The following is a 23044-nucleotide window of genomic DNA, read 5'->3' on the forward strand; positions in this document are numbered from 1 at the left end:
AGAAACACGGTATAGTCGACTCCTGATAACTTTGATGACTCAAACTCATACTAATTCGAACCTCGCTCTAACTCGAACCAAAATCGATTTCTCCTGGATTTCCGTCATACATTTATCGCAATTTTTTCCCGCGATAACTGACCATCTAACTGGAACCTCCTGCTTACTTGATTTAATTTTCATTTCCGTTTCGGTTATTCTCTATATCATTTCACCTTCAATAACATGAACCATGTTGGCCAACACGTGACAGCTCAAGACAATCAGTACTGTAAGCCCGGAAAAACATTGAAACTAATAGTCGCATGAAGTCCATGAACACTGTAGCAGTAGCCTGCCGTTGATCCTTTCGAAACCTGCAAAGTTCATTTTTTCCAGGTGTGACCCATTTCTACTGGGAATGTGAAGAGGTTGTGACCAGGTTCAAATCGTTTGCGTGTTGCATTGAAACCTAAATATTGCTGCAGAGTTCGTAATGAGTGTTCCGCGCGTGTCGTTAATTTTAGCATCCACTTATAAGTTTCAATGTCAAAAGCGAAGAGACTACGATTAATTTCGTCAATTGCTGGTTTTCAGTGTCACGCAATTCAAAATAGATCAAAATAAAAATCAAAACCGGTCAATAGATAAAGTCCAAAATCTGGGAAATGAAAGAAAGTAAATATGCAAAGACTCTCGCCAAAATTCTGGTCACAGCAATTTTTCTTATGCGAGATATGCGGAGAAATTTTTTACCCAAATTTATAGAGATCTGTATGGAGACGCCATGCTGGTGCCCATCCGTATGGGCACCAACATGGCGGCCGGAAACCAACAGAATTATCTGTCACTGAGTTTTGCTACAAAAGCGTGAATTTATCCCTCGAGGAACTCTAAAACATTAAAATAATACTTTTTCTAAGACATGAACTGTTCAGATAGCCAAGTTCCCCGAAATAAGTCACTTTTTTAACTACCATGACAGCTGTCTAGGCCGTCATGTAAATGCCGCGTCACGCACGAGCTTAGAAATTCAAGCGTAGTATATCGCAAAACCAAGAACCCTTTCGGAGCGAAAATTTGTATGAATATTAGTTTTCAGCTGCTCTTATACATCATTTAAGTAAAATCTCAGGAAGATCAATAGTTTTGTAGTTCGAATTTTGGTGACGTCATGTGAAAACCAGCTATAGAACAAAAAGATATTATTCTGTGACGATTTTACAGTTATAATGGTTCTTGTTTACTACTGGAATGAGAAGATACGTTTCAATGAAACGAAATCTTTTCTCCTCAATGCTATCAGGGTTTTCGCTTGTTCACATTAATAACCAACACGAATTTTAGTTGAAGAAAAAGGAAATTATTTCTTCCAGATAACTTAAGTGAGTTATATGAAGTCTTGAGCGTTTTATTGTAGTAAACACAAGGACTCGGCTGGTAATTGAAAAATAAAGACTGACGTGTATGTTGCCGGTTTGTGATTTTTAATCCGGTTTGGAGCGGAGTGTGACAGTTACATACATACATTGGGTTGTTTTAGAGTGCATAGTGTTCAGCGTAATGGTGGCTAGTTATGAGATGCGCCTTGAGGTGGCTAGTTACGAGATGCGCCTTGAGCTTTGAAACAGTTCTTCATGATCAGTTAGTAGTATGCCAATGGAACGGGATGTTTTTATTTTTAGTTACAAAGGTAACTTGATGCTTTTGTTTTTTTCACAAGGAGTAAATTCAATTAGAGGTCACGAATCGTCGCTTCTAGTTCTCAGGACATGTTTTAGAGGAGACGAGATTATTTAGATTTGAAACAGTTCTAACGTTTACAATAGCAAGTGCAGGTAACGATTGTTTTGTTCTTGTTGCGTGCAAATATAACGAGATATTTTTATTTTTTAGTTACAAAGGGTAATTTGACACTCTCGTTTTGTTTTTACAAGGGAGTAAATTCAATTAGAGCTGACGAATCGTCACCACTTCTTCCCACGAGATGTTTGCTATCTTTAGTTACAAGTGGTAACTTGACACTTTTGTTTTTCATATGGGAGTAAATTCAATTAGAGCTGACGAGTTATCGGCTATTGTTCCCAGGATATTGAACAAAAAAGAAGCCGCTTTCATTTCTGGACGGTTTTTACGTCTCTTCAGTAGCAGTTAAATATTTTTATTTGATGGGCATTTTATGACATTCTTTTCAGTCTGATATTTTTAAAGGTAAAAAGCATAAAAACTGTTCAAATGTTCTTTGAAGACTGCGTGGCACCAAGTTAAAGTGTAACTTAATTAAATCAGACTTTCAACGTGTCAGAGAGGTTTTTTTCTCTCTTTCTTTCTATTTTCGGTGAAGTAGTGTTGTTGCGTTACGTTGTGTTGTGCAAAAAGGGTAAACTTACGACTCGTATAAAATGCGAAAAGTTCTCTTAACTTGAGTACTTTTGAGGAAAAATTCCTCTTGGGGGTTGGAAGGGCTTTGTGATCGGTGAGTGAGGGAGTTATGCATGTGCGCGTGTCACACCAATCACAGTATGAGTTGTATCAAAGAACGAATCAAATTGCCTGTTAGAAAATAACATGGTATCTACATTAATCTAGAGACGTGTCAGATTACTGTAGTTTGTTCAGTCAAACATTTTATGGCTTATTATTTAGTTATCTTACCATTACCGATGTAACATCGTATGTACATCATAAATTCCCAGTTTCTTTCCTGCTGTACATCGTGACCAAAAAAACTTGTCAAATTAACCAAATCATTACTGTAAATAGTTCCATGAATGCTCCTATCTCTGAGACTTTTAGTTCACAAAAAAATAACTCTTGCACGCCTTGCGTGCCTATGATTTATTTAAGAAGCAGTAACAGTCATCTTTTTCCGGCAAAAGATAAATGGTTTCATTTTTTCCAAGATGGCACGGCAACGAATCCTGCAATCTGATTGATTCTCAGCGCGGCCGGATGTTACTATCTCAGCCCTGGGTGTGTTGAAAAGGGCTTAAAAACGTGATATAGAGTTAAAAGTGGAAATTGTCTTGCCACTCGAACATGCAATGCCCTCAAAAAAGCTGGCTTCCAACCGTGAAGCTCACTTCGTTCTTGAATTTGTTCTTGAAGATAAGATAACAATAGTTTTAGTTCTTTCCGGGCGAATTTCCATGTTTAAGAGTAACCTTTGATTTGCCGTCTCCTTTAATTTCACTGCTTTTCTGGTACTCTTTGATGTTTTCAAAGCTAAAGGCCTTGTAATATTCCTTCCCATCTCTAAAGAATCCCACCTCGTCTCTTTGCAACCTTGTGACGGCATTCTTCAGCTTTGCAGATTTTCCACAACTGGGACAAACTAGACAAAATTAAACCGTTTCCCTCCTGATGAAGACTTCATGGTGGGTGTTTTTTAAAGTTACAGTTGAGTTCATCTCCTAAAAATTACTCCTATGATAATAAAAAAATAATTTACTAAGAAGTGTACCAAACTGGCGGGAAACCGATCAATGCTGCAAATTTACATTCCAAATTAGCTCAAATTATTTCCAAAAGCGCACGCTGGCTTTGATAAGTTATTCATCACAAGGTCAGTTTCCCATCACCTTAGTGGAGTTCATGCTCCGTTTATGCTGCGAAACACAGAGAGTTTTGCCCCGCAAAGCTTTTAAAAAAAGAAAGTTACCATGTAATGAGAGACAAATACGCTTACTTAACAAGAAGCGATATTTTGGACCGAAACCGCGATATGTTCAACCTGTACTGATGATTTAGCGCACACAGAAGCTACACGTGTTTAATCCTGGAGGTTCAGTCCGACTTGCTCAGTCCTTGTTCTGCTGTGAAGTCTTCCGGTGGAATACGTTCGGGTTGGTGGCAACTTTTATCACCACTGTCGTATAAGTTTGAATATTAGTTTTGTCAAGACTTTTTTCTATCTTTACCTTGAATATAGGCATAATCTTTTTTGTGTTTACACTAAAAGTTACAAGCACTGGATCACTGAAACGCTTGCGGGACATTTCATTTTCCTCGAGGCGAACATGATCTAAATTTCGTTTTACGACTAACTCTGGGCAACGTAAAATTTAAAGTCGAGGTTCACAGTGGGTATTTTGAATCCCTCCAACAAGTTAGCAGTCCCTATTATTTAAACCATAAATTCTAGACTCGCGAGTGAACAATCAGTGTTTGATACAAGATATAATTTGCGTGCTCTTTATTTTGAGGCTCACCTTGTTTTAAGTTTCATTCACATTTCAATGTATTTTTTCAATGTATTTTTACACTTTAGAGGATCGAAAGAAATGGCTGCATTGTCACAACTACTTATTTCTGATAGGTCTTCACTTGCTGCCTTAACCAAAGACGTGTCGAACAGGTAAGCATAACTGTGTAGTTAGTTCAAGTGTGTTTGTTTGTCGTGGTTTTAAAACTTTTGTTTGTCACTGTTATTTTTGTTGTCTGTAACAAGTAGGGCACCACTGATTTTAGTCATTAGGCTTATTTTCCGTTTGTTTCTTTTTCCTTTTCAAGGCAAAACAGAGCACTGGAAAAGTTGAAAATTTACAGAGTATGTAAATAACATGTAATTAACATGTAAATAATCAAAAAGAGACTGTAAAGATTAATTTACATGATTTTTCCCCTTTTACATGTTTTGGAGGTTTCATGTAAAAAACATGTAAATATTTCAAGTGAAACATGTAAATGATGAAGAAAACACTGTAAATGTTTCAAAGCAAAGGGCTAAGATCATGTAAATAACATGTAAACTGTGCCTGCAAATACTGTAAATAGCCTGTAAATTTCTTGTGATTCAACCTGGAAACCCGTAAATAACATGTAAATTTAATACAGGGAGGCTGCCATAATACTGTAAATAACATGTAAATAAAAAGGGGAGGCTGTAAACAACATGTAAATAAAAAAAGGGAGGCTGTAAATAACATGGAAAATGAAAACAGGAGCCTGTAAATAACATGTAAATCGAAAAAGGGAGCCTGTAAATAACGTGTAAATCGAAAAAGGGAGTCTGTAAATAACATGTAAATCGAAACAGGGAGCCTGTAAATAACATGTAACTCGTAAAAGGGAGCCTGTAAATAACATGTAAATGGAAAAAGGGAGCTTGTAAATAACATGTAAATCGAAAAACGGAGCCTGTAAATAACATGTAAATCGAAACAGGGAGCCTGTAAATAACATGTAAATGGAAAAAGGGAGCCTGTAAATAACATGGAAATCGAAAAAGGGAGCCTGTAAATAACATGTAAATCGAAAAAGGGAGCCTGTAAATAACTTGCAAATCGAAAAAGGGAGCCTGTAAATAGCATGTAAATGGAAAAAGAGAGCCTGTAAATAACATGGAAATCGAAAAAGGGAACCTGCAAATAACATGGAAATTGAAAAGGGGAGCCTGTAAATAACCTGTAAATTGAAAAAGGGAGCCTGTAAATAACCTGTAAATTGAAAAAGGGAGCCTGCAAATAACCTGTAAATTGAAAAAGGGAGCCTGTAAATAACATGTAAATCAAAAAAGGGAGCCTGGAAATAACCTGGAAATGTAAAAAGGGAGCCTGGAAATAACATGTAAATCAAAAAAGGGAGCCTGGAAATAACCTGGAAATGTAAAAAGGGAGCCTGGAAATAATATGTAAATCGAAAAAGGGAGGCAGAAACCCTGTACGATAAATAACTTGTAAATAATAACTTGAAGAAAAATACATGGAATGTACTGTTTTATTGTAATCAAATCTGTTGACCTTAATTATAATAGTAGAAAACATGCAAATTTATACAGAATCAGAAATTTATTGCAATCAGAACAAACTCAGTAAAATTCAAATAGTTTTTATATGCCATGAATAAGGTTTACAATGTACACATTGCAACAAATAAAACATGTTTTCTTTTCTTTCTATCCATAACAAGACGACTTAAATGTAATTTTGTGCATGGCCAAAATATTTTAAAATACCATGACTGAGCTCCTTTAACCGAATTCAAGCACTGTTCAAGAAGACTACTAAAATTCAAGACCTTTTCAAGATTGTGCAAAACCATGTCATATTCAACTCTATTTAATTCATAAATAGTAAAATGATTAAGAACTATACTGTTGTCAGCTACAACGAGTGAAAATTTTGCAATTTAGGCATATTACTAAATTAAAATTGTTTGCAAATGGATACCTGTCTTAAATATATACTAAATTCACAAAGTCAAATGTAACATAATGATAATACCTTTGTCATAAAATGAATGAATAAACTGTTTTTTTCTTACTAAGTAATTAATGTAGGATTAAATTAGCCTTAATAATTATTATGAAAAATGTGGGAGGCACGATGGCCTCATAGTTGCATGTAGTGAGCTCAACTCCTGATCGAGTGGTCTGGGTTCAAGCCCTAGGCAGGTACATTCTGTTGTGTTGCTGGGCAACACACATTACTCTCAGTGCCTCTCCACCCAGGTGTATAAGTGGGTACCAGCGAATTTAATGGTGGGGTAACCCTGCAATGGACTGGCATCTCATCCAGGGGAAGTAGAAATAGTCCTAGTCGCTTCCTGCTACAGAAAGCGGGATAAGCTCCAGCCTGTTGGGCCACGTGGCTCATATGCAGATTTTACCTTTACCTTATTATGAAAATTACTGCAATGTAAGTGTGAAATATTGATCAACTTTTTTCATAGAGTGAATTGTTCTTTTGAAATAACAGAAAATAGGGAGAAAAAACATTTACCACAAGATAGAGATTGACATTTTAAATTCATCATAAAAACATTCATGCCAAAGGAATACTACATTGCATAACATAAAACAAGGCTTCTGACATCTTTTAGGCTATGTTTACAAAGTCACAGTTTCCTTCTTTTTCCAAAACTGTACAGAATCCAAACAGGACAAACATTTTGGACCCCTGACAAAACATTCACTGTAAACAATATTCAAAATTTTACTTTTTCTTTTTGTGATAAAAAAAAACTGTACTGTAAAAAAAAAAATTCATAGGGACCTATTGAAATTGAAAGGCCTATCTAGTACCATAGTTCCCATAACACATCATAAGTTAATAAATTATTGTTCTGGTACTACATGTATGTAAACATAGCCATTGCTTTTTATGATGAAATCTTATAGCTGCTGTATTGAACAATAAGTATCAACCTAGCAATCTAAGATATTCAAATTTAATGCTAATTCACTAACACAGGTACAGTGTAGGTGATACTTCAAAGCATTGAAAATAATGTTTAAAGTGGTTGAATTTATGCCAGAAAGTGTTGAAGGTCACCATGTTAGACTGTAATGCACCAGGGGCCCATTTCTCGAAGGTCCCAAAAAGTTTTCGCACCCAGAAAGCCATACCAAAATCTGAAATCTTATGCTTACAGAGCTGTTTTATTCGCTTATTCTCAATATGAACAGAGGTTTCCTTCACACAAGAAGTTTCAGACATATACAGCTCTTAGTTTTTAGACACAGCTCAATTAAAGATGGCTTTATGGGCCCAAAAAGTTTCCAGGGCCTTCAAGAAATGGACCTCGGACCCCTTATAGAGTCATAGGTACTGTAGACTTCTCAGTGGCTGATTTTTTCCTGATCAAGCATCAATGCCAAGGAGTATGCATGTATTGACCACTCTCAATTTTACTTCATCCTACAAGTAACATAAAACATTTCGTTAAATAAGATAAGTTATGTCTGAGTATGAATCAGCAAATTCTGTGTATGATATCAATCAGCGAATTTTACACTGGAGTTATTATTTTGTTTCTTATCATTCCAATTTATACTGTGACATTTGAAATCGGACTGTAGCCAGTCATGTTAACCGGCCAAAGTAATTTTAGCTCGGTCACGTCTCATTTCTGACTGGTCAAGATATTTACGAAAAAATCAAGTACACGTAATGTGAGCTAAATTAAACCCACAAATATAGTTTGTTTGTTCCAGTCACTGCTAGACCGTTTAAAGATTGGCTTAATATTTTTTCTGAACAGATTTAACCCCAGTCGCTCGAATGGCATTCCTATCGATCTTGAACGCATGACAAACAGCAAGCGAATGGTCTTTAGCCGCTCGAACAGATACATGTATGCATTGGTGTATGTTTTCATTAGAGGTCATGATAAAAAAGAGATAAAAACTCTCAGATTTACAGTTGGGGATTTGATTGTTTATTCAAGAATGAACAACGTGACCGTCTCAACATGACATGACTGGTCAACATGACCGGCGAGTGAAGTTTTTGGCCGGTCAAGTCACCATTCTGGCCAGACATTACCTGTTGACTGGCCATTATTTTGAGCCCTGAATATTCATCAATCAAACAGATCATACATCTACATCTGTAGCTACTGTGTGACAAAAAATTTGCATCTCTGATTGGAAGGCACTGAATGTCAGAGGATGTAGAAGAACTAAACTCAAAATCCATGGCAGTAACTATTCAATGTTCACTATCTCCTACATTGTAATAATCATGGACAATAAATCAAACTCCTATCAAACAATGTTTAAATAGTAAGTCAAGTTATTTGCAGGCACAATTTCATTGTTTCCTACGTGCACTTATGCTCTATTGGTGGACAAAGGTACAGATGATGTCATAAAAGTTTGTTTTTGTTTCTTTGTTATGTAATACGAAGCAGACAGATTCTATGTTGTTGTGCATCTGTTCAGTAATAGATCACAGAAGACATCAAAATGTGGTAAAAACATCAGTGACACACACCTGAAAAATTCACAGATTCTGTGACACACTCTAGTAATGGCTTATGTGACTATTTTTTGTTTTTACCACATTTTGATGTTATCTGTGATCTACTCAAGGCAGGAAAAAACCCAGGTCTGATTTCCTCAGCCAAGTAAATTTTGCTCTTGGGCAAGCGAAAATAGAAGTTCAGTGGCCCAGTGGGCAAGTGAAATTACAATGTAGCGTCAGTAGTCTTGTGAGTCTGACTAAAAATGCCAGCTTGATAAATGATAATTTCCAGTCATTCCATTTCAAAACTTAACACCTAAAGATTAGTTAATTATTAGGTTGAAAGCAAGAATAAGTTTGGAATCCGAGTGTACTTCATTCGCATTTGTCCTCTGATTTCCTTACTGGCCACCACACTGGCAACTAATATTTAAGTGGGGCAAGTGAAAACTGAAATTGACTGGCCCACTGGGCAAGTGGCTTACAATTTTTTTTCCTGCCCTGCTACAGATGCATGAACAGATGCATGACACATGAAACCTACATGTATTTGGTATGAGCCCAATTTCGTACAAGTAAAATGTACAGCTGTGACAGGGCTCTAAAGTGCTCTCTGGTCATCCCAGGGTAAGGTAATCGATTGAAATTGATCCATAAATTGATATAAATCAATAAATTGAAATTAATGTAAGTGTTATCAGTGCTATCAATCAATTGAAAGAAATTCGTACTCACATGCTAGAAAAGTTTCAAGTTATCAGTTTGATTTTACCAAATTTATCAGTCATTAGAGAATCAATTGAAAGTTGGTCTCTCTTTGTTAGTTCACCTAAACTGTAGAAAAATTGTCCCTCAACACAGTGTTTGATTGTAACTTTTTTTATGTAGATTTCAAAGGCACTACCAAAAACCCCCAAAACATAGTCCCTGATACATGTATGCCAGCAAAATATTCTGTTTACGAGATACAATGTTATGTTTTTATGCAGTTGTATTCATGATTTCATATTTCACTTTAAATCTTTTGTTCATTTCTTTCTTATTAAATGTTGCTTAAAAGATAAGCTAGTATCAGCAAAATTGATAATGCTTATTGAAAATTTGATCACAATCGATGACTCATGACGAATCCTTTTATTGATTTCTGATATCATTGACTAATTTCTATTGATTGTTATGAAATAATCGATTGACTATACTGTGTCATCCCAGACAAGTAGATTTTCCTGCCTGGGCAAGTTACTCTTCCTTTTTTTCAAGTCCTGTGTAGTTTTCACGACAGTTTGAGGTACATGTATACCTCTTCATAAAGTATCATAGTGTTTTTTTTTGTGAAAGAAAATACCACAACATTTAACTTGCTACAGTATCAGCACCAGTGGGTGCAATGTCCATGTACAGTTGTGTATAACAGCATATTGTAACTTGAATGTAGGTACAACTGTAGACACTTGAGTAACTTCAGAATACTTACTCTAGCATAAGAGAAATTTCTCTGCTGAAGATGGCACATTACATTTTAGCTTACTAGCATTCACATCAGAGGGCAACATAACCTTACAAGAGCATGCATCAGAAAGAATCATGAGGTGCATATAAGCCAATAACAAATGTCGCATGCTCATGCTCAGTTATCGAGAACAGATAATAACAGATAATAAAGCTCTTTATGTACGGCAGGTAAACATCACCAAAGTCGATTCCACAAGCAATGTAACTTCTCCTTGATAATGACACATTCACAACCAAAGACAAAACGAAATGTATACGTATCTTGACGTTACTTTACTCTGCTCGTTCAATTTATGCAAAACTTGCTTACCTGTTGTTTTTGTTGCCTGTAATCGCTATCTTCAGCTTCTGGGTAACGGTAAACTTTGCCTTGAAACCGTGCACGGTGACGAAGCGAAGGTAGAGTGGATTTTGGCCCGCTAAAACAGAGCTCGAGTTCGATGCAAGTTCCAACGAACTGCCAAACATGGCGGGAGAACCGAAAGAACCTGGTACCTAACATGAAGACCGCTGATTCCTGCTTGTCACCCGTAAAAATGATACCCAAATTACCGGGCAGCAGCCGCTGTAGTACGTACTATAGTACGGTATATATGATATGAAGTCGAGCATAATGGCGGCTTCACCGGAGGTGCACATACAGGAGAAATTTGGACAGCTACAGAGCTTTTTTCAGTTAAAAAGAGCGTATTCGGGATTTATACTGGGAATTTTTCCTATTTACGTGAACACGAAAGCAAAGGTCATGGGCCGGTTAGTGTTTTTTTTTTTTGGATAACTTAAATGTGATGTAGCGATTCGTTTTGTTTTGAAATTCAGCTAATCCTTTACCTGAGGTTTCTCTTTCTTATGCTTATGACTACCTTCCTTTATTTTAATTCCTCAGCCGAAGGAAACGTTTTAGGACAGAAGTGAACGTGAGGTATCACCAAGAAGATGGTGTCCAAACTAACAGGTTGGAGCGGCTGAACGCTGTTGGCGAGACGAATGGTATAGGGTTTAGTGGTAATGCTGATGCCGATGAGCCGGGCCATGAAATTGATTTAAATGCTGCAGCACCGGACATGGAACAATCAGATGAAAGTGATGGAGCAGAGACGTCCACCACCAATCACTACCAGAGGCTGCAAAGAGCAGAGAATGCTTGGTCAAAGCTACGAGAGGGTGTTTTGGCAACAACAATTGAAAACCAAGCGTCTTTATTTGATGAGAGGTGCCACTTCTGTGAATCAGAAGCTGGTGTCTGTCGTTGTCTTGACTGTGGACCTTCAGTCAGCTTTTGCAAGTCTTGTGCTGTTTCAAGGCACACCAAATATAACATTTTCATCACGTTGAAATTTTAACTGTAAGTCTTCTCTCCGGTTTATACTTTGTAGTTGTAAGTTTTGAAAAGTAGAAGTAAGCGTGATACAGTACGTTCAAACCTTGCCCTTAATTTTACAAAGGCATTTGGTTACTCTTGCCTTTCTTCTATTTGTGTTTTCTTCGTTATGTAAAAGCTTGGTCTTTTAAGGCATCTGCAGTCCACCCTGTTTTATTGACTATCAGTGACTCAGCCTCAACCCACAAATATAGGTTCACCTAATTTTGTAGTTTGTGTGTAGTTCATTGTTTGTCATTCATGAGATTATTAGCATGTGTAAGACCCACCAAGTCAGCTTAGAGATCTTTCCAAGATATGAAGGCCAACTATTTAAAGTTGTGTTCCATAAACAAAGTGGGGTCTCCTGTTTTCGTAGGAGATCATGGCCTGCTGACGATTTTTATAAGCACATGCATTGAAATGGCTGATTTCTTTATTCAACACACCTGTTGCATTGTAGGCTGTTGATGTGTGGTGCAATCATATTAGTTTATTCAGTTGTATTACAGATTTATAGTTATGTTGAATGATCTAAATTGTATTTTTAATGTTTCAATTAAATATGTGTTTTGTTTAGGACTTAAAGATCTATGTCCCCTTAGAAATGGAGCGAATCTTGGTACTTGGCAACCATCATTGTTCTAGTACATCTACTACTGGTAGCTCTGTCCTTTTCCGTGAAGTAACTGTTGTAGACTCTCGAGGTTAGATATGTCAGCTAGCTTACTATGGTGCCGTGGAGTGTCTAATCTTATGTAGACAGCAATTTAATGTTACATGTCAGTCTTCATAAGTACATATAATTTTTATCTTTAAGTCCCAATTTATAAAAAAAAAAGAGAAAAGGATGTGTCTGCCACAGGGCACACAGTAATGTTAAGATCCTGATATAGGCTTCTTCGTAAGTACATTTAATTTTGATCTTTCAGCCCCAGTTTGAGAAAATGAGGATGTGTGCACTAAAGAGCGAACAGTAATGTTAAGATTCTTCTAGAGGCAAATTGATATTAATAGTAGTTGTAAATCTTGTTTGTGGGAGAGGCAACAAACAGTGAGTTGGTATATTGTTAATTTTAGGATTCTGTTCTGTAAGAACATGCCTTGCTGGTGTGTATATTCATTGACAGTGCACATTTTCTGTAGACAGTTCTTCATATGTATACATGTATAAATTATGTAATCTATCTATATTTATATTTATGTAGGCTATCAAACAAAAGTGAAGGTGCAGTTTTGTAACTGTGAACCCGATTTTCTGCGGCTGTTACATTTCAATCTTTGGGGTGCAACACCAACAAAGCCTGAGTTGGCATTCACTCTAGATTTGATGAAGCTACTACACACCCTGAATCTTGAGTGTCAAGTAGCTGTTAAAGACTTCTGTGCTGCCCTTGAGATCCTGACAGATGATGTTATCGTCTTTTCAGTGAGGACCACCTTTGATTCATATTCTTTCTTGTAATATTATTCTTTATTTTCTGCATCTATTTCTTTATGCTTCCATGTTTTAAGAGCAAAGTAGGCTGTTTGTGCCTTAAACAATCTTGCTTGTTTTTGAAGTACAACAGTGCTCGTTGCTTATTTCTCACAGTATATATAATGATGATACCACATCATTTGTAGGTATTTCTGTTATATTTTTGGAACCCTCCTGTATTTTGATATATCCCACCATTAGTTTTTACCTTAGGAATACTTACCTCAAAACACTATGGGTATGAAATTTAGGTTTAAGATATAACCAACAAGTTGCGGCTTGTACATTACTTTAGATATGCATGTGTGCCTTTTCAGACAATTTTTTTCCAAGGATTGCGATGGCTGTCTGTTTACATTGTACCTATAACTGGTTTGTTTTTAGAACCAAAGAAAGCTATATCCAGTGGTCATAGACAGTCTTGAAGAATTTAGGTTTGTTCTATTTTTATGTCTCCTTACACCTTACTTATTATTGAACTACATTTGTAGTACTAGTTACTATTTATTTGTATTAAGTGTTGAGCTCTGAACAGTACAATGTTGCTGTTTTTTTGCATGTTATATTGTCATAAACTATCCACTCTTAAGTTCACAGTTAGTGCTTGTAATGCTGTTGAAACTATAGTGTGTCCTGCATGTCCCAAGGTATGGAGAATGGTGAGGTCAATATTGTAAGTACAGTGAATGTCTTAAGTGACAATCTGACATCCTTTGATTGAAACAGAAGGAGATGGGAATGGCTGATATTGCCTGAGATTGTATGTTGATGACCTTTGAACACTATACCTTTAGTTCACTGTTGGGACTTCTAGTTAGCTTTGAATCCCTAGCCTGTTTGAAATTGTTTTGCTGAATGCTCATGAAGTATATCATTATGGGCCATGTTTGGAGACTTCCCTAGCTAGTTGTATAGACAATCTAGGTCTACCTAGAAAGAGATTGTTCAGTTGCCTAATCACTCTGTGTTAATTAATACACCTTTGCAGACTCAGGGTACCCTTCTTGAATCCATGGATGCCTTGTTTATTGGCCAAAAAAAGTCAGCAGGCAGAAGTGTGAGAAATCCTCTCTTTGGAACTGTTTTGTTTGATGATGACACAGAGGTGGAAGAGTTTGTTCAGCAACATCCAACAACCAGTAGAGCAAATGGGGTGTGTGGAAACCTGTTTTCTCCAGCAGAACTATTTGAGACATTAACTGACTGAAACTATGTTGATACAGGGCTGTTAAAATTACATTAGAAAAATGATCTGGTAGTGGGAAAGTGCAATGAAGGGTGGGGAAAGGCAGGTATTTACCTAAGATTATTACATTAATTGTATATTGTCTTAACTACAGCAGCGGGAATCGCCCAGCTGCATTGTGAATATCTCTTATTATTATTGCTATTAGTCAATTTAGATTGACTATTTAAACCTTAAAAATGACAATGATATTTTTTGTTGTTTCTCCTGTACTTAGACTCACAGAATTGGATCATTTTTTGTTTCATTTAATTATAAGGTGTGTGGTGACTTTCTTGCTGGTGATGCACTACGTTCAAGATCTCGTTATTCTGCCCTCAGTGAAACTGCCATATTTGGGCGGGCCTGTCGTCATGAGTTTCCCAAAAAATTTGTCAATATGAAACATGGTGAAAGGTAACATTTGTTTATGTTGTACTCCTTTACTGAATTGTCACTGTCAGAATTGCTTTGATTAACTTATTGATAATTTCTTTATTTCCTACCTTCCTTCCTTCCTTTCTTTCTTTAATTCTTTCTCTCTTTCTCTCTCTTGTTATGTAATTTTGGTTAAAGGATATAACAACATCAACAACAACAACAACATCCTCTTTATTACCCTTTTTTCATTAATTAATTAATACAGAAATATATAAAATATTGCTAAAAATTAGGGTTCTGGCAACCCGAAATAACCACTAGGTTAAAAATGCCGGGTTGCCAGTTTACAAATTGGTTAGTCAATGCTTTAATTTTGTGTCTAATTTTTAATTCTATGTTTTAATTTTGTTTCTAATAGGCTTGCATACCCAGTTTGGATGTTGCAGAATCTGCTTGAGGAAATTGGTGATCAGTCCACAGATGTATGCATGCTTTATGATATTGCTTGTCACCTGGAAACTCATTTACAGGTTCTGTTATCATTTTTTCATTTACTGTTTTCATGAAAGGTCATGTAGATCTTATAACAAAGTCTTTTAAGCACCAGTTAAGCAATGAAGTTTTTAATTTTGCTTTGATGCAATATTACCACTGTAGGCCCAAGGACAGCATCACATCCTACAGTCTGTCAAGTTTGCCATTCCCATTTTCCATAGCTATGGACACAAAGCAAAATGCCAGGTTTGCTTAAATTATTCAGTTGACATCTGTTCATGTGTGTACATGCGTGTTTTTGTTTGTTTGCCACACTGTATATCATGTTTTCTGTCAGAAAATTTGTCACAAAATTTCTTGGTGATTATTATTGAAATGTCCACTTATTTGAAACTAACTGTATGTCAAAAAAGTAGTATTTTAAAAAAGATGAGCATGTATGGCCACCCTGTGTTATGGGGTCAATGTTTGTGTTACTGGGATTGAACAGCATTTGTACTGTGTATTTAGTTCTGTTTTGGTGAATTGTACTGATTTCCTAGATCAAATACAGTCCCAGGAGAGTTCCTGGCTTTGGTCTCACAGATGGTGAAGTCATGGAGAGACTTTGGTCTTTTTTACAGAGATTTGGAAAAATGACCAAGGAAATGAGGCCAAACCACCGGGTGGATGTTCTATCTGATGCTCTTTTCTTTTATGCCAAAAAAAGATCAGCAAGTTTAGGTTAGCTGAATGAACTTTTCATTTGTGCAATGTCAGTAGCAGCTTAATTAAGAAATTGTTGTTTAGGAAGGATTTCTTTGCATGGTTCCCATGAACTTCTTTTTTACAAAAATATATGCCTCTTTGTTGTATGCGTTACAAGCAAATTTTGCCCCCTCTAGTCTTCTCCTTTTCCTTTTGAAACCCTTGGATGGCAAGAAAATGCTGAAATTCTCATTTAAAGAATAGTTGTTTAAGAACCATCAGCTTTAACTAATATTTTATTTTTAAGGGAATTGTATTTTCATTCCATTTGTTTCCCCCAGGGAAACTTTTGTGTGTTCGCATGAAGAAAGCACATTTGGTAATTAAAGATGCAGAGGAAGAATTGTCAAAATTGCAGGATAGCCTTAAAGGTCAGATTGTTTTGCTTCCTCCTGATAATGTTGACTGCTGAATTCATCTGTGCCTGTTGCAGTTGGAGTCATGTACCTAACAGATTCATTTCAGTCTTTTGAGAATTATGTCACTTTTCCTTTCAGAAACAGGCGATTTTTTTTCTTCTGTATTCCATTTCCTTTCCTTTTGCAATGTCCATGCAAATTAGACATGTTTATATTATAACTACAGTATGTTCACAAGAAAATATCAACATGGTTTTATACATGTAAGCTGTCGAAAAGGTTTGAATTGCTTTACGCTGGTACTAATATTATAAAATATTCATTTTGCAGTACCGGTTCGAAGGGAAGATGTTGCTGAATGGGCAAAGCAGGAAGCAGAATGGACAGGAGGATTACATAACCCAGTTGAAGAACCCTGTTGGAGACATGGCTATGTAATCTACCTTAAAATGTTCTATGAAATCCGCTCAAAATGGGAACAAGCATCTGACCCTGATAAACTTCAGCAACTTTATGGACAGTTGACCAAGTATGTATTTTTGGGGGGATTTAGCCTATAATTTTTAATGCTTGTTTGCTTGCTTTTAGTGGTAAATGCATTTTTTGGCTATATTTTGGTATGTAACATTGTTGCTGCATCATTTAATCAAAAGTGCTTTGTTAGGGTTGGGCCTCTTCAGAGTGTTTGATAGAGAAAAAGCCTATCATGCCACATACATTATGTGACTTTTTACCCTCGGGCACAGATTCTTTTTCAAATCTCCTCTATTCCTTTGTCAAAATCACTTTATACCGTGTAGCACAATTTTCAGCAGCATTGGATGAAAATAAATGTGTGTATAAAATATTTTGTTGGATTTTATTAGATTAGAAGGAGTTTTGTCAGATTTGGAGCACAGAAATGGGATTACTCAGCGTTGGACTACTGCTTGTGAAGAATATCGGATGGCTCGAGATGCTGCCTATGACCGAAGCAAAAGGGTTGCTTTAGTGAAACTGCATACAAAGGTTGTAGAACGGTGGTTCTTGTTGTGCTTGAAGGCGAAATATGCTGGCAAGTATTTGACCCAAATTTATGTATTTAAAAAGCCGGAGCGATTTGAGAGTCATGAAAACTGGTATCCGGTGTGATTGTTTGTGTGCAAGGAGATACGTGAAGTAAGAGCGGACCTGCCTCTTTTGCTAATCTCGAGAAGTTCCTGTGAAACGTATGTTAAACTCACAAACTTTAATTATCAACATGTATTTTCAGGGCCGTAATGAAAACCGCCGTTGGCGAGGGGGCTCCCTGGTTAAAAATTGCTGTTACTATTATTGTTATGATTGTTATCATTATTATCATTATTATTATTACTATTATTATTATTATTATTGTTATTGTTATTGTTATTGTTATTGTTGTTGTTGTTATTATTATTATTAAAGTCTTTAACTTTTAATTGTGCTACTCTGTTTACTTCTCTTAGATGGTCATGCTCTTGCCAAACGGCTCTCCAAACAAATTTCGCAAGCAACGAAGGCCATGGTAACTTCTCTCAATGAATTCAACAGACTTGAGTGCAGCAGTGATTGGCCACTGCCTCGCTCGTTCGAGGTCGATGAAGTTAAAAATCCGGAAACAGAAGCTTTTTTTTGGAGCCGACAGACATCCCTTTAAAGAACAACTTTGAAACGGAAGAGGATGAACGAACTTTTCTTAGCCTTCCGGAAAGTGCTGATGGACAAGCCAGTGACAGTGACAGTGATGATGACACGGAATATGAAACTGAAGTCACTGATGATGCTGATAGTGGTTTCAACAGTTTGACCTAATTAATACAATTTGCAATGTTTGGATTTCTTGTACGAGGAATTTATCATGTTACAAATCTTGCGTTAAATTTATGATTCCACGATCACTGTACAATTAAAGTGCATTTTCTCCACCCTCCAAAGAAGTCTGTTTTATTGTGAAATGAACTATGCCGTTCCAGACGGTTGAGTGACATGGGAACGAATTAGTCAGAAATTAATATTCTGACGACACGTTGGAGAGATTGGCGCGGCATGATGGGTTAACCGGGAGTATTTAAGGGCCCATTAACCGATTTATGCGCGCGCTCGCGCGCGTTATTAACGGGGGGGGGGGGGGGGGGGAATTTCACTTTCGGTTACTTACGTCAGCCTGAGCGCGGAAAATAAAAACAACTCAATAACTTGCAAATTCGCTTACATTTTGGATGTTTTCCTTTGTTTTTCACAAAATGCAGAGTAGAAAAAGTACAAGACAAAATAAGAGAAAGACAGAAAAACAAGAGCAATAGAAAGAGAAAAACTAGCTCCGGGTGTCTTTGTTTGATCTTACCAAAGTGCACTAGTAATGTAAATAGCGCACGCGCTGATAGAGTAACTTCCAGTATATTTCGGGCGCACTTCCGGTTTCTTTAAATGTTAAAGGAAACGCGGTTTTTCATTAAATCCAGCCTTTTTTGACGGATTTCGATTAAAGCCAACTGTGGAAACATAGCTATGTATTCCTTTTTCGAAATCATGCTATTTTCAGAAAATTGAGAATTTTTTAATATTTTGAAATTCTCTAAAAAATCTGACCTTTCAGAAATCAAACAAAATCTATGCATAACGATATGAGGATTTAAATTAAAATATTAAATCAATGACAAAAAAATCCCGATAAAGTAATTTGCCTGAGAACCTTGGCGTTTTTCCAGTATTAGTCACATGACCATGGGCGTGGCCTGATGACGCCATCACTAGTGTTGCTGAGCATGAAAAACTTAACACACATAAACTAACTAAAAGTGATGAGGTTATACGAGAATAAATTTTTCTTAGCAACGGCTCGAAAAAATCGCTTAATGAACCCTTGAGGTCTCCGCGGGAAAACTAATTTATTCTAGGTCGCTTAGTGCCTTGGTTAACCTTGTTAGTGAATTTTTTTTTTTGAGAATTTTCAACTTCGATTGAACTTCTCTAGCTGTATTGTGTTGTTAGCCTTTTATTGTATTTCGTTTTAACGGACTTTTGTGAAGTTTTGTCGCTTGATTAGTTGTACCCTTTCCTCGGGGTATTGTGCTGCTGCATTAGACGAGGAATACGTTTCCACTTTTTTTTGCCAAATCTGCAGGGTGGGTTTTTTAGTGGTTGTTCGTATCTGGCGTAGTATACACGTGACTCTTGCTGTATATACGTGAGGACGCTGTATCGCTATCAGGACTTTCATGCATCAGAAGACTGACTGACATGTCTGAAATAAACTTTTCACATTGAATGTCTCGTGTGAGTGTAGTCAGAATGAAACTTTGGTGCTTTAGCAGCTGCTCACAGTTTCTTTTATTCCTTTCAAATGCCATGCTTGCCAAATGGTGGTGACGTGTTATTGTCATATTTTTTGGGAATTCGAGTAAGGAAGTGAAGGCGCTTATTTGTCTTTAACGTTATCTTTATCTTTTTTTCATTTAACATTATGTCAACCGGTTTTGTTCACTTCCCTGTTGGAACTTATAACGGAGATGTGAAAAGCTAAAATAGTTGAAAAACAAATGTAGCTCGTAGATATCCTCTAGATGGGGGACATTAACCATTGACAGCTTTTAGTCTCTTTCCTCACCTCCCTCTCTTTCCTTTCCTATGTTTGTTATCACCTTGGAGAGTACACAGTGTTTCCCTTCCCGCCGCCTCAAGCCCCACCCCTTCCACACACATCCCCCGAATAGTGGTAATTGCAAGATTGTTTATCGGGCCGGGTGTCCGTTTCTAAATTTGCGACTTTGAACGGGCAATCTATGACCAATTTCTTTGACATTTTAGAGTCTAATGGAAGAAGACTTGACAAACAAAACGATCTAATCTTCATAGCAATCACACAATCGATTTAGCGTTTATCCTCGAACTAGCGCCCGGGGCGCTTATTTAGAAATTTAGGAGAAGGTGGAAGGCGCTTATTCTAGGGGAGTGGGGGGGGGGGGGGGGGGGGCGTGGGGGCTTATTTAATTTTTCCTAAATCGTGGTCAGATATGATCAGGGTTTTTTCGTAATATCTTTATATGTCAGTCCCTCAGAAGTCTCTCAGAAGGGTCTTGTCTCTCTTAGAGAACTACGTAATATAACCCCTTTGGTCGGTTTAAGCATGCTACACGCACAAGGTTGGCTGGGCTTTAGGCAGTGAATCATCAGATCTTCATTGCCGTCCGGTGCGACGGTCAATTTGCAGTGCTTGAATGAGTCAACGATCACTTGCTGTGGTGATTGGGCACGACCAACACGACCAAAACTATACATCCTGTGTTGTCTCAGTACTCTTGGATAAAACAAGGGGAGTAGAGGGGGCGCTTGTTCGAAGAGAGGCGCTTTTTTAAATTTTGGCCGATGGGAAGGGCGCTTATTCGAAGGGGGCGCTTATTTAAGAGGGGGAGGAGGAGGAGGTCCTAGTTCGAGGATTTACGGTATCTATGTAGGAAAAGTTTTCCAAAGCCTTATATTTCAAGAAAATGCAATGAATTTATTTGTTAAACACCGCAAAGAAGCTGGTAAAAAGTGACAGTTTACTCAAAGCTAGTTCAACAAGGATCCGAATCGTAGAGTTCCGAAATCAGCGACTTTTTACCTTTGCTCTCAAGAAGATTCTACCTTCGCGTCTGAGTTAAATGTCCTGTAAACGTCGAACTCATGACGCAGCGCAACATTTTCAGGTTGCGAGATCATTAGTATTTTTGAACTAGAAATTATTTCTCGAATCCGTCCCAGCGGTCGATGACCCAATCTCAAACTTTCAGGGTTTTAAAAACTGACTAAAACCAAGAATAATGACAATCTGTCAGGCAGGCATTTTACCATAATGGGAAAATGTCGAATTTTGACTTCCTTTAAGGTAACAGAAACGCAGACCTCCTTGAATTTAAGGTCTCTGTCAGAAAATAAATTATGAATTTTTCATTGTAGGTTATATGGTCATTTTTCGCGTTATTTGAGATTGCATTGGTCGACCGCCAATCTTATTTATTCTCCCACATTATTGTTCGCCCTGTTCGAGCGCGTGACATAATTTGCAAAGTGATTATAAGAAGGCTAACAAAGAAATGAAAGAATAAGATGGAAAAAGGAAAGAAAAAAGCGAATAGATACGGTTCGCAAAACAAGGATAGCCCAAATTCCTAGTTGTAATTACTACATATCCAGCACAAAGACATCGATTTCTGATCCCAATTTCACGCCTGCACTTCCAAATGATTAGAAAAAGGGGATTGACTTTGGGAGTTTCTTGTAATTACCTATATACCCCGCACCAAGACATCGATGACTCCGATTTTCGTTTTCATACGTTATTTTCCAAATCTCCAGAAAAAGCGGAGTTGACTTCGCGAGTTTCTCAGTTGTGATTAGCTACATATACCGCACTAAGACATCGATTTCTGACCCCAGTTTCGCGCATACACTTCCAAATGACTAGAAAAACGGAGTTGACTTTGCGAGTTTCTTGTAATTACCTACATACCCCGCACCAAGACATTGATGTCTGACCCCGATTTTCGTTTTCATACATTATTTTGCAAATCACCAAACAAAGCGGAGTTCCCTTTGCGAGTTTCTCAGTTGTAATTACCTACGGATCCCGCACTGAGACATCGATGTCTGACCCCAATTTCACGCATGCACTTCCAAATAACTAGAAAAACGGGATTGACTTGCGAGTTTCTTGCAATCACCTATATACCCCGCACCAAGACATCGATTTCTGATTTCGAAAGATGGACATGTAGTCAAAATGCCCCGTTTCTGTGTAGTTAAAATTCAGGGGTTTAAGGGTTAAATAATTGAGTGGAATCACCGTGAAAAAAAGTATCGACCTTCGGGATGGGGAGCGGTAGCAGGGGGGGGGGGGGTTAGAGATAATTGTACGTAGCGAAAAGGGACAGTCTGAAGAAAAGGAAGATTGGTATGCTTAGTTTTGCATTAGCCTCCCTCCCCACCCTCTGAATAATGACCGGTCTCCAAAGTATTGTAATGTACCTGTGAAATCCTAAAAATATACAGAACGCTAAAAATTTCCGTGTATCAAGCCATAACACTCAGACCGTCAAATCATTCTCACTCCTTTAAATCTACAAGGCGTTGCGAGGCAGTCGCATTTCCGCTTACAAAACCGTCAACGGGAACGAGAAGTTAGGTTTCTGTGTGTTTATGGTGATATCTTCAGGCAATATTGCTATGCTTATTATTTAAAACCAAGAAAAATTTCCCGCGATCCTTTCTGATAAAAAGGTTAAATACTGTGTGGTGCTCGTTGTGATTCCAATGTCCATAATAAGAATTCAACTGACTAGCCTAACCGGCCTAACAACGCAACTTGCTCTGATCCGTCGAAATGTTAGAAATTGGTCATGATCAGATCGACAAACCACGTTCTTTAAATAGCCAATGTGATCCGCCCGGAATAGGCTCACTACCCTCCGGGGGAAGGCACTCCCTCTAAACAGGGTTTATAACTTTGTATTTAGCTTCTTGGACAATTGAACAGGGTGTGTTTCTGCACCGGAAGCCTTGATACCAACAATTTTTTTTAATACAATTCTGTGATGTCAGTTGTAAATAAAAACAGTTTCTGTACGTTAACTGAAAAGCAAATCCGGGTCACGAATAAAGGTCTCTTTTCTTAAACAGGATATCGAAATGAACGGATACTTTGTTAAAAAGTGTCAGGATTTGAGGGCCTCGCCTAACTTGACCCCACCAAACTTTCCTTGAGTGCCCCTCTGCCGCCGAGCCAACCTATATGTACAGATAGGTTGGACCACTATAGTTGTTCAGATCAGTTAGGGTTAT

The 23044-nt window shown here is 37.4% G+C and overlaps 2 protein-coding genes, 1 long non-coding RNA gene and 1 pseudogene across 5 annotated transcripts; 3 read left to right on the forward strand and 1 right to left on the reverse strand.

Annotated features, from left to right (window-relative positions):
• Nucleotides 1-5679: 5679 nt before the first annotated feature.
• On the reverse strand, nucleotides 5680-10695 carry LOC149102207 (uncharacterized). Its single transcript, XR_016202406.1, has 2 exons — nucleotides 10489-10695; nucleotides 5680-7619 (listed from the first exon to the last, which is right to left on the reverse strand). It is a non-coding gene; the product is annotated as an uncharacterized LOC149102207 (long non-coding RNA).
• On the forward strand, nucleotides 10689-12386 carry LOC149102208 (uncharacterized; annotated as a pseudogene). The gene is made up of 3 exons (XR_016202405.1): nucleotides 10689-10931; nucleotides 11065-11523; nucleotides 12119-12386. The product of XR_016202405.1 is annotated as an uncharacterized LOC149102208 (transcript).
• Nucleotides 12125-13549, forward strand: LOC149102209 (uncharacterized). Its single transcript, XM_089274866.1, has 3 exons — nucleotides 12125-12245; nucleotides 12747-12967; nucleotides 13403-13549. The coding sequence occupies exons 1-3, from the start codon at nucleotides 12146-12148 to the stop codon at nucleotides 13547-13549; spliced, it is 468 nt and encodes a 155-aa protein (XP_089130992.1). The 5' UTR covers nucleotides 12125-12145.
• An 8-nt stretch (nucleotides 13550-13557) lies between these two features.
• LOC149102210 (uncharacterized) lies at nucleotides 13558-18162 on the forward strand. Of its 2 annotated transcripts, none has more exons than XM_089274864.1 (10): nucleotides 13558-13665; nucleotides 14007-14171; nucleotides 14524-14660; nucleotides 15043-15154; nucleotides 15282-15365; nucleotides 15662-15842; nucleotides 16148-16237; nucleotides 16556-16754; nucleotides 17092-17279; nucleotides 17692-18162. In XM_089274864.1, the coding sequence occupies exons 1-10, from the start codon at nucleotides 13558-13560 to the stop codon at nucleotides 17880-17882; spliced, it is 1455 nt and encodes a 484-aa protein (XP_089130990.1). In that variant the 3' UTR covers nucleotides 17883-18162. The 2 variants fall into 2 exon arrangements, with proteins under 2 accessions (XP_089130990.1, XP_089130991.1); XM_089274865.1 differs by having other exon boundaries at nucleotides 15743-15842.
• Nucleotides 18163-23044: the final 4882 nt, after the last annotated feature.

This window comes from Orbicella faveolata, unplaced genomic scaffold (genome assembly GCF_042242905.1).
Source record: "Orbicella faveolata isolate gen_17 unplaced genomic scaffold, um_ofav_v1 contig_36, whole genome shotgun sequence".
Lineage (NCBI taxonomy): Eukaryota > Metazoa > Cnidaria > Anthozoa > Scleractinia > Merulinidae > Orbicella > Orbicella faveolata.

Excerpts from the sequence above, each read along its gene's own strand:
- LOC149102209 (XM_089274866.1), top strand. The coding sequence starts at position 12,146 with ATGGAGCGAATCTTGGTACTTGGCAACCATCATTGTTCTAGTACATCT. Across the intron at positions 12,246-12,746 it reads AACTGTTGTAGACTCTCGAG|GCTATCAAACAAAAGTGAAG; the intron begins GTTAGATATGTC and ends ATATTTATGTAG. Across the intron at positions 12,968-13,402 it reads ATGATGTTATCGTCTTTTCA|AACCAAAGAAAGCTATATCC; the intron begins GTGAGGACCACC and ends GTTTGTTTTTAG.
- LOC149102210 (XM_089274864.1), top strand. The coding sequence starts at position 13,558 with ATGTTGCTGTTTTTTTGCATGTTATATTGTCATAAACTATCCACTCTT. Across the intron at positions 14,661-15,042 it reads AATATGAAACATGGTGAAAG|GCTTGCATACCCAGTTTGGA; the intron begins GTAACATTTGTT and ends TGTTTCTAATAG. Across the intron at positions 16,755-17,091 it reads CTTTATGGACAGTTGACCAA|ATTAGAAGGAGTTTTGTCAG; the intron begins GTATGTATTTTT and ends GGATTTTATTAG.